General features: G+C 41.8%; 1 protein-coding gene across 2 annotated transcripts in view; it reads right to left on the bottom strand.

Annotated features, from left to right (window-relative positions):
- ENSA (endosulfine alpha) overlaps positions 1 to 11,219 on the bottom strand; it is a 28,832-nt gene that overhangs the window by 8,730 nt on the left and 8,883 nt on the right. For both annotated transcript variants that reach the window (XM_069218541.1, XM_069218542.1), the window contains exon 2: positions 27 to 152. In XM_069218541.1, coding sequence (XP_069074642.1) covers positions 27 to 152 — 126 coding nt within the window. The remainder of the gene's footprint in view (positions 1 to 26; positions 153 to 11,219) is intronic.

Below are 11,219 nucleotides of genomic sequence, written 5' to 3'. Positions count from 1 at the left end.
TTACAGCCGGATTACTCCACACGTACCCCTTTTTGAAGCCTTTTCATCAAAAAGTCTGATCCACCTGGCTTCTGTCCTAAGCTGGGATATTTGGCTTTTAATTTCTGCTCTTCTGCCTTTTCTGGGGGGACAGCCTCCTTCTCCTGTGTGTCCTAAAATAAACAAAGAAAGCAGTTCAAACACAGGTCTTCATACATGTGAAAATATAGCATACATGGATAAGGAACTTGGCATTTTTAGATGTAGGGAAATGCACTCAACCTAAAAAGACTTTCGACCAAGAATTCATTTTCCAACTTTAGTCCATGATTTAGAGACTCTTGAGACACCCGTCTGTACTAACTGAATTGTCATCGCAATTATTTCTGTCGCCTAGTAACACTTGAGATTTTAATCAATGCCAGTGCTGTACAAAATAGACTAGCACTCTAAAAAAATATTTTGGGCAACCTTAAAAACACACAACAGGAGCAATCCAGAATTTTACATATTTGTAAAACAAGGCACACTTTAATAAGATAATCAATAACACGACTGAAGAAAATTATAAAAGATTTATTTTTTACTCATTTGGTTACAACTCAGAATGAAGCAAGATATTTTAGCTGCACCCTTATAAATTTTATGCACTTGAATGTCAGGGTTACACATATATTGTGATAGGAATGCAATGTTGGATGGTCCTTTTTTGCTGTAACAAGAGGTTCAGTCGAACTCTTGCAACATATTAAGGATTGATTGTTAAAAAACAAAAACAAAAAAAAAAAAATCATACAAAATAAAACAACATACAATTATTTCTTTTAAAGATACACAAATAGTAACATTCATGTATTACTGACTTGTTCAGAAAACGAAGACTTCAGCAATTTTGTTTAAGTTTTCCGTGATTTTAACTTATGATGATTTAATACTCAACCTAAAGATTGTGCCTAGTGGCCTTGCCAAAGACAGAGACTGACTTAACTTGGGACTGTCAGAAAGCTATTCTTTCCAACACAAACGATCCTCAACCCAGAGCAGGTTTCTTCATTAACCAAAGCCGAAGTGAGACCGTGCAAGTGCAAGACAGAATCTCTAAATAGAAGCAGATACACTATCCAGGCCACCAGGCTTTAAACTAGTCAATATTCGGTTATCATACTGATTGCCTAATATCCCCAATCCCAGTGTCTTTCCTATCTCCGAAAAGTTCACCTCTGGTTTCAGACAAGTATTTCCTATTCTTCCTACCCTTTTTTCCCTTTCTCCCAGTCACTTCGAGTGTGAGGTCTGCCTACAAATATTGGGAAAGTGAACAAACTACTTAGCTCTTGCCTCTCTATATTTGTTTCTCAAGATTTTTTCGTGCAGTTCTTAGACTTCTTCTGCAGGTGTAGGTCAGACATAAAAAGTCTGAAAGTGTTGCAAGTCCTCCCTTGACATTTATGGAAGGTTGGGATGCCTCCGGGAGTTCAAGAAATGCCTAACTAGAAACCTTTGAGATTATATGGCAAGGTCTGATAAGCTCCTGGACATGTGCATGTAGCCTTTCAATGACTGCAATAGTCAAGACTGAGAAAAATATGGGATAAACACTGAAAGAAAATGTGAATCAGATGCACCCTACATTATACTGAAAGCACACAGACCTGAGCCAGAATTTACTCAGTAGTCTAGCTCCTCAACTACTGTAGAAAAGAAATGAACAAAAAAATATTCTAGCCGAACATCTCTGGAAGCCCGCATTTGTAGGTCCTGGAAGCCCTGCTGCCGTGGGTAATAAGTGTGCTTAGATATTGCTTGGTGTACAACTTAAGTGGTGGGGAGATTAGATCTACCAGTAATTCTGAAATGTGTTGTTGGGCATCTCACCAACAACAGTGGAAGGCAGCCAACAAAACAAGCACTGGCAAAGCCAATGGGTTTCGCAATTGTGAGATCCATCGCCTCGGTCAATGTTTTTAGCCATGTTGACAGCAGCATGGTTGCTTTGCATTATGACTGAAAGGTCAAACAAAAAAAAACACAACATAAAATGTTGGTGCGTTGGAGTGCTTTTTCCCCTTACTTTTAGCCATGTGGCACAGCAGCCTTACAGCTGTATCACGTGGCTAAAATAAATGACAAAGCCAACCAGCTCTCATGTAAGCCAGAGTTATTTGGCTTTGTAAATGTTTTGTTATCTGATGGGGCAAGAAGAAACGGTTAGTCGGAGGAAGATGGGACAGATAACCTATGAGGGAGGGAGGGGTCAGGACAAGACCACGGATAGTGGGTGGAAGGGAGCAAGTAGGATGAGGATGTGAAGGGGGGCGAGTGGCAGCAGGGAATTTTTGGCATTGGGTGAAAATGACAGGCAAGCAACACAAAGATAGGGGAGAGAGGTTGGGGCAAGACAACGGACATTGGTGAAAGGTGGATGGACTTCAAACGTGCACTCTCCTAAGGTGCCACCTGGAAAAAAAAATGTCCTGCAGAAGCGCACAGTGTAAGGACCGCACAAAGCTGTTGTTGATCCATGCACCACGACAGGGACAACACCAGAAGAGATCAAATGGAAGAAGGGAGGCGCTAAACCAATGAGAAGCAAGGAAACAAGTGACAACGCCAACCATTGGTAAGTAACGGTCAGGCTCTAAGGCAATTTTAAGCTGTTTTTTTTATTTACAAGAAATTTCACAACAAAGCACATGCATGTCTCAGGCGAAACCTAAAAACAAAATGTTGACGCCTACAATCATCTGGTCTTAAAGTTTGCTTTATTTTTGCAGGTTGACAGAATATCACCCAGCACGCTCAGAGGAAATTATCACCAGTCTAGTTCCATGATAAAAAAAATAATAATAATCTTAATAAAATAGAAAGCACTCTGCTAGATCTCAACAAACTTGTAATATTTGATGGAGTGGGCATTACTACCGTACAGGAAACTAACTATGTCTTTGGAGAGATCATGTCTACTGCTGCACAATGCAACTAACCAGAGAGTGGCAAATGAAGTAGCCCAAATGATGACTCACTGGAAACTATGTGACGCCTAACGACAGATGTTTCCAAATAAACAAGAATACTCCTTCAAACCACCTTTGTATAAGCTGGACACCCAAACATATTTTCTTATTAACAGCTGCATCATGAGATACCAAATGACGGAATATTTATGTAAAACATTATCTGACCACAGCCCTCAACTAATGACAACAACATGAGGGAAATCAACCACATGCATCCCCAAACATGCTGAAAAGATAGGCTCCACAAGATGCATCCCTCGCAGGAGGGATCATGGAAACCATAGCAGTCTATTATAAACACAATGAGGGATCAGTAGCTAGTAAAACAGCATGTGAGGCATTCAAAGCAACCATTGGAGGAGGATGCATCAGAACAAGAAATGGGGCCATAGAGCACTGATGACTCAAGTGACCAAGCTCGATCAGAGTATGCCGAGCATGGAAGGCTTAGTGGTGGATACTCAAGATCATAAGGATGAGCTCTTAGAAAGTAGACAGAAACATGGAGAGGCTCTTCAGAGATTGGAGAGGTTGGAATACTGGGAGTTTGCTGCTAGGCAGCACAGGGGGGGGGGGAGCACCAACTGGGTAGACGCCTGGCACAGCTGATGACAGCAGTGGCCTCAATGCTGCCAGTGCCAAGAATAAAGGGAGATGATTTGGTTCTACACCATACACATTCAGAAATAAAGCAAATATTTGCCAACTATGCGGCATTATATGCAACCCCACAGGGCTTGATCAAAGAAAGATTGGCAGATTTGTATTCATAAAGCTGGAAATTAAATGAGAAGAAGAAGCAAAACAAAGAAGTACCCATCACAGAATAAGAGATGCAGATGTAATACAGCTAATAACGAATAACAAAACTTTTCAACTGAAGGGCTACCATCAGAATTTTAAAACACATTCAGAGGCATCCTAACCCCTGAGTTACTTGAAATGTATGACTCAGCTCGGAAACAGGATGAGCTTCCTCCAACGGCTCAAAAAGCATTCCTAGTGTTAAGTCAGGCCAAGATAAGATAATTAGGTCCCTACAAAATAAAACAATTAGGTCCCTATTGATGTTGAAATTAGATTACACGCTTTTAGGCAAAATACTGACAAACAAGGAAATGCCAGTACTCCAAACACTAGACACACTGGCGAGAATGCCTTCTTCACAAGACTGATCACAACACCCAACTTGAGAATGCCGCTCCATCTGCTATCCTCTGAGCAAGATGCCACAAAGGCTTCAACAGTGGCACTGTTAGAGAAGAAGAAAGTGTATGATACCATCTGATAGGAAATCTTATAATGGGTGATAGAGTATATGAACTCTGGCGCTGAGAGGATGGTCTGAAATACACTACTGTATACATACTCGGCCACCAAGGAAAGACTGACAGTAGACCGAGGTACCAGGCAGGGCAGTCTGATGCTGCTGCATTGTTTGCTCTGACAATGGACACATAAAATAAATTTGAACAAGATGCAGAACACAAAGTTTATTTCTGTACAACCACAAACAATAAAGACATGTTGTCTGCATTGATTATTCAGGCAGTGAGTTGCAAAGGAATGCTTACTAGAACTGATGGTGGGAACAAGTAAGTGTGAAGTTACACAGATGCCTCTAAATTTAGTGAAATGCATCGTTGTGATAATACAGAAGTCACCAACAGTACCAGGTAAGAAAATATGGCAAAAGGAAATTTGGAAACAAGTGGGACTGGAATGCCTAATAGTATGGGCATCAAAAATCCAGAAGAGACAAGCAAATATTAGCAATATGGGAGCACGATGGGACTAAAGAGACTTTCAGAAAGTGGGCCATGTTTAATAATACCAAAGACCAGAAAGGATGTGATAAAAGGATTTGGGTGTGTCAGATAGGATCCCAACTACAGTTAAGAAAACAAAAATGTAGTAAGAGGAGATGGCCAGTTCCAAATTGTAGAAAAAAGAAAGAATATCTATCCCATTATTACCCCCATCTAATTGAGGATGCGATGAATACCAACATGAAAAAGCAAAATTAACCAGAAAAACAGACGCAGACTAAGACTAGAAAGGCAGGTCCTCCAAGCCTAATACTGATTCTATGTCAGGACCGGAGGTGAGGATTAGGCTTATCTTTCTTCACTTTTATTTCGAACAGCAGCATTAACTAAGTGTGTATGTCATCATCAAAACTACTTTTCCCAGCAAACATCAGGAAAGAAATAAACAGCCGCCTTCCAACGCCTGGAGAGCCCAAGTCCACGTCTTCCCTCCTCTTTCATCACTGCTCCCAGCCAGATAGGTAACATTTCTGTTTTCTGTAACGGTACTTTCATTGTTGTTGTACTCTAGGGATCAATCCCTACAGCCGTGGGAACGTTTTCCGTCTCCTTCGCGGCTTGCTATAACGCGGCTCCGAGCGCGGTGTGGTCTTCTGACCATCAGAGGGCCCGCGCATTCCACGCATTAGACCCCAGAGGCGATCATGCGTCAGTTTCGCCTAGTTTGAACAGCAGTACTGACGCGCACTCGTACTTGGCTGACTCTGGGAAGTTTTGCAATACATACGCTTGAATATGTGATAATCTGAATTGTTGGTATACACTTAGGGGCTATTATTTCAGGGACGGCCCGTTGTTCCACCATAGGGATAGAGTAGATTACTTACCGCCAAATTTTTAAATGACCACCAAGCTGGTGGTCATTCATAAAGCACTGGCAGGAATCGCTATCACTGTGGTTCCTATCAATGCATATCGCTGTTTGCACAACACTGCACAAAACAGTTTTATTTTGATAAAGAAAATTAGATGGGCGGACATGTAGCCACTGTTCTGACAGACCTTACTCCAAAGGGCTGTCTGAGGGATTCGGCTATGGCGGTGACACAGTAGTCACCGCAGCAGCCAAACCTATGTTGTTGGTGTGTATACTCAATCGTGTTGCGCCTGAGTATTCACGCAGCCAACTTATGAATAGTTCCCTTAATCTTAGTTACATAACGTAAACACAAAAATGTACTGCTTCTATGCAAAAATTAATACCATAGCAGGGAAAAAGAACACATTAAACTGAATCCTGATGTAAAAGCAACCACTCAAATTTTAGCCGACAAGCTTGATGTAGCTGTATTTTATTGCATGCAACACTACAAGTGATGGAAAGTGGAACAGCTTGAAGTTGTTAGAAACGTATAATAGTACATTCTGTAAAAAGTCAAGTGTACCGACCTGAACCAATTTTGAAATATAAGGATGAAAAGACAGAAGTATCCAAGAAAAAAAGAATCAAAGAATGTGCAACAGGCTTAAGAGCTGGGGAGGACTCTAAAAACAAGAAGAAAGGCACTAGTGGCCTCTAGGTAAAGACTGAGAAGAAATGAAAAAAAGAAATCTTTTGGGGGATTTAGTTGTAATAGCCAGTCCTTCGTGGAATCCAAAGAGAACCAATAGCAGTGGATGTCAACTAATGAGGACACCTTGCTGGTGTTGACTGCGGACTATACCAAACGAGCATTTGCAATGCGATAGGTCTTGCATTTGCATGAGTCAGAGCTATTGGTGTTGTAAATGCATAACTGTACTTTTCTTGCCACATTAATTGGTCAACCCTGCCACATAATTCCAAGGGCCCTGAATATAACTAAAGTACTTCCCTCTACCAACTTCCTCTATCTTTATCTCTGTCCAGCAGAAACGTATCTTCATGGGGTTTAGGCCTAACCAAACACCAAACCCTGGAGAAGAGGTGGCTATCCCACAACAAATGGTGGTGCCACGGGCAATGTCTACTGCAATGCCATCTTTCCATGAATTTAATTAGAGCTCTTGCTGCTAAATGAGGTGAGTATGTCCAGCAAACTGCAAAAATCTAAAACAACCATGGCTAGTTTCCTGCTTATTCAAAGTTGATGACATGGACATATCATGTGGAGCAAGTGAGAAACGTGCAAGGCAGCGAATCGTCACAAATTCCTCTAATCAAATATAGGATTATGATAAGTGAAGCTGTTCATGTCTTTTTCCTTCATAACAAGGTCAGCTAACTCTCCTTTTGTTCAGTGTCTAAAAACGTGCTTATTAAAGAACCCGATAAATGCTAGTAAACAGAAGAAAACAGAGAGCCATTGAAACAGTTGTGAAAATCTCACATTACAATTAGTTCTACGGTTTTAGTGATCAAGCTGGGCTCTCTATTTTGTACTTTACGGACTGCTTGATTAACAAGCCTCTTGCAGGCGGCTGTTTTAATAAAAGAAGCCTCCGTGCCTTGAACCAAAATGGCATAAATATTTATTTCCCAGGTTTTATTTATGGTGGAAATAAAATAAAGAAGGCTGAGGGTTCCAGCCTGCTATTTCTCTGAAAACAACCAAAAGACAAGTAAACTGCTGAAAATGTATTTTTCCTTGTATATACTGTATATGTGGTCCATCCTTTCGTCCTGCTTAACATGGAACTAACCCTGTACCTTTACAGATCTGAAGGTGTGTATAGCTCAAGTGAGCAACGCATGCAGAAATCATAGGAAAAATGGATGGCTCTGTGAGCAAGTAGCGTGGAGTTGTTTTCTACATTCTATGGTATTTTAGTATGTCTGCCTAAAGGTCCTGTAACTTTATTCAAAGGCGAGACTTATTGGCTTTACCAATATTTGTTGTTAAGTTAGTCTGAGAAAATGCATTACACCCAAATTACCAGTGGCATGACAACATGTAAGGCTCTGAGGAGGTCAATCCACTCCTCTATAAATGGTATAATGTCTGGGTTTCTGCATTTTAATTTTCTTTTTGATAAAGCCCCCTGATTCGGCAAACGTGGCTTTATCAAACACAAAGACCTGTAAAGTTCTAGAACAAGTACAGTAAATAAGGCAAAGCCCTGCTCCACAACTAGCAACATCAGCCGAGCATGAAAAGTTGAAATGACATGCACTGAAAGAAATCAGCTGCTGTGTCTGCGAGAGCAAATACAACCTTGAACATAACTAAAAGTACAGACACAAATAAAAACAATTAGTGCCATCTTAAGGAGACATATTTGAGGGTTCCATATACACTGAATAAAAGGCTAGCCACTGTGATTTGTCATCACTTCCAGGCTGCCTGGGGACTGCGGGGACATGAAGTGTGCTGAGTGTCAGTGAGACACAATATGTAGTGCTAACTTTCTATCGGGCTCCTACTAGACTGAGCTTCCTGCACCCCAGGACAGAGTCATGCAGTCTGTCTGCTCAGCCTCTGCTCAGTTTTTCAGATGCTACTAACGCACCAAGTCGGGTCGTTTTGGATTGGAGTTGCAACTTACTACTAGCCACTGACTAGACTGTGGCTGACTGTACAACTGCTCGAGTGATTATAGCGTGTTTTTTTTATTTTAAATAAGCTGCCTCCCACTGTCAGCCTTTCCCAATGCAGCTGTGCTCATCCTTATCTTCATTTGGTAGTGAGAAAGCGTCACTCATAGTCGTTGAAGTATCATTCATAATTACACTGAAATTATGAAAATGTCACACATAAGCAATCTGAAACCTTAGCAGCTATGTACTTTACTTACAACCTCCACTTCGTATATACATGCCCAAGTGCCTGGCATGTGCAAGGATTGGGAGATAAAAGGGTTGATTTTTTTTTTGTTTAGCAGTTCGTGCAAAATATGTTGCATCAGTATGATCTATGAAAATACTTTAGTTTGATATGAAGCATCTTTGTTCACACCATGATAACAGCCCAATTTATGCACTGGGGGTTCTCAAGACTCTTACAACTGCCGAGAGTCATTAGACTCTTACAACGGGCTACGAGCGTCCCCAAACTGGATTAGAAACCCAGCAGGAAGATAAAGACATCACACAGGGGTGTGAATGCAGCAACGCCAACTGGCTGCTATACCCCGCCCACCGAACTCAGTTTTGTTAGATGGCACATCAGGGAGGAGTAACTACTGTATTAATGGCTCATGTCTGCAAAAACAAAATGACAAAATACATGTTTAAACTAGGTGGAGTTCTCTCAGAGCAAGTTATCTGGACATTTCAAAGGCCATGATGGAGGGGCCCGAAGAGATTTACGCAGGAGGGCAGGATATCAGGCAAACCCACGGCGCCACCCTGCCTTGAGGAACAATAGGCCTTAATGCAGCATTGCGCCTCCCCCTTAAGGCCTCCCACTGTAAGGGAGATGTTCAAAACCGCATCAGGAACATGCATAGCAGAAGATGAAGGGAGTCAGGGGTCATCTATGCCAGGTTTATATTTTAGCCAACTCTCAATGCTTCTTCACAACAAATCCTCGGAATATTAGGGTATTGTTTTCACTGCTTTCTAAAAAAGTTAGAGGATGTATCATTGTATCATAACAATCAGACAGACATCCTATGTCTTCACAGGAAACTGCACATTTTTGGTTAAGATATACACATTAAGCTGGGCCTTCCTGGGATCCGATTGTGGCACGAATTCTCCATCCAGCAGCACAAAATGTAGGGCAATATGTTTGAATTAACTTCAGTCACTGGTAATCACACTGTTCTGCATTGTATTCCGCTATATTTTGATTTTATATGCGCTGTTATAGAGCCAGTGCAAACATAAGCACGTCTTTGCATCCTCTGATCTGAAGCGATATTCCTAATCTTTTGCCTTGACCAGCGTCCTAATGGCAGGTTTTCCAGACAATGAACCCCCCCCCCCTTTTTTTTTAATACTTCCGAATTTGTAACTTTCCTCAAAAAATTCAATGGCTTAAGTTAGACGTTACACGTTCCCCAACTATTCCACGGCTGTCGTTAGAATACTGAAGTTGCCATACCAGCGCCCATCAAACCCTCTGGTGCCCTTAGATGCAACTTAAGACAATAAACTCTAAAAGAACACAGATGTCACTGACACGGACTACGTGATATGCAAGGGACAGCCACTTACTCGCCCTTCGGTACAGGCAGCCCATTCCACTCCTACACTTTATACAGGAGGAAAATCTGGTTCAGTTTGCAACACTGTGTCCTTCTGTAAGCATTTTTGGAAATTAGGCAGTTATGTTTTCCTCTTCAATTACCTTTACTTCAAGCTTCTATTCTGCAGGCGAGTGTATTAGAGAGATTAACATGGAGTGCCTGTCTGCATCTATGGCCTCCTGGGAACCTACTACACAGTGACCTGGGAAAGGGAGCACCTCACTGAGACAGGGAGCCCGACAGGCACATAGTACCCAATACAAAAGCTCTACTTATCGCACAGTTTGGTTGACGGTAGCAAGACCCTGCCCTCACTCTTAAAAAAAAAATGCATAAGGAGACAAAGGACCGTAAAAAAATACACAAATGGAATTAAATAACATAGGCAAGAGGGTCCCTCTGTACCAGCCACTGCCACACTCAGCACAACTGCACTTCCTTTCTTAGAATATATAGGGTGTCTGATGGCCAAACCGCCCACTAACAGAGCAGGTTGTCTTAAAGAGACGGGCCTAAACATGCCAAGGGCTCAAGAAAAACAAGTTTGCGCTCTATGAAACTTCAAAGCGGCATGGCCACCAAGGAGCACGGAGACACAAAATAAACGTGACATACCTGGTAGTCATGCAAAGCGCTCCAATGCCACAGATAGAGTTTGCGCTGTATGAAACTTATAAGCGCCATGTCCGCCATGAGCGCGAAGGAGAGAGACAAAACAAAAAGTAGCTCACCCACAGTAAAACATATCAGCAATTGTGTAATTATCCATGTAACAGGATCGGTCACCAAGGCGGCAACAAAACCGGACGAGACAAATGTAAAGCATTTACCATCAACATCCAAGGATTCTGAAAGGCAAGCCCAGGAATGAATTTAAGTGATGGGTGTGAGGTAGGTGTGCTTAAAGCCCACAGAAGAGATTACAACACATTGGAAAGAAACGTTTGTGTACTCCTACGCTCAACCTAAAAAGGGGGTGGGAGGGGGGAGGTAAGAAGGTTGTCCACAGGGTCTCATCCTCCTACTTATTTACTTATGAAACAAACAAAAAAAAGAGCCCTGCTCTGTGAAAAGTACCTCCTACAGGTAACAAAAGCAAATTGCTTTTTGATGTATAACCTTCACCCACCAGGGTTGCCAGTTGGTGGTATGCTTCGTCATAGGGTCATTCCCGTTCCCGAACAGGGCGTGCCGCTACCAGCTGAAGACAAGGGAGCACCAGGTAGGTAATACCATGCAATAGTCTTTATAGGAGTTGGAGGGATTTGGGTAAGTTTAGAAA

This window comes from Pleurodeles waltl, chromosome 12 (assembly GCF_031143425.1).
Source record: "Pleurodeles waltl isolate 20211129_DDA chromosome 12, aPleWal1.hap1.20221129, whole genome shotgun sequence".
Classification (NCBI taxonomy): Eukaryota; Metazoa; Chordata; class Amphibia; order Caudata; family Salamandridae; genus Pleurodeles; species Pleurodeles waltl.
This window is presented reverse-complemented; position numbering and strand designations above follow the sequence as displayed.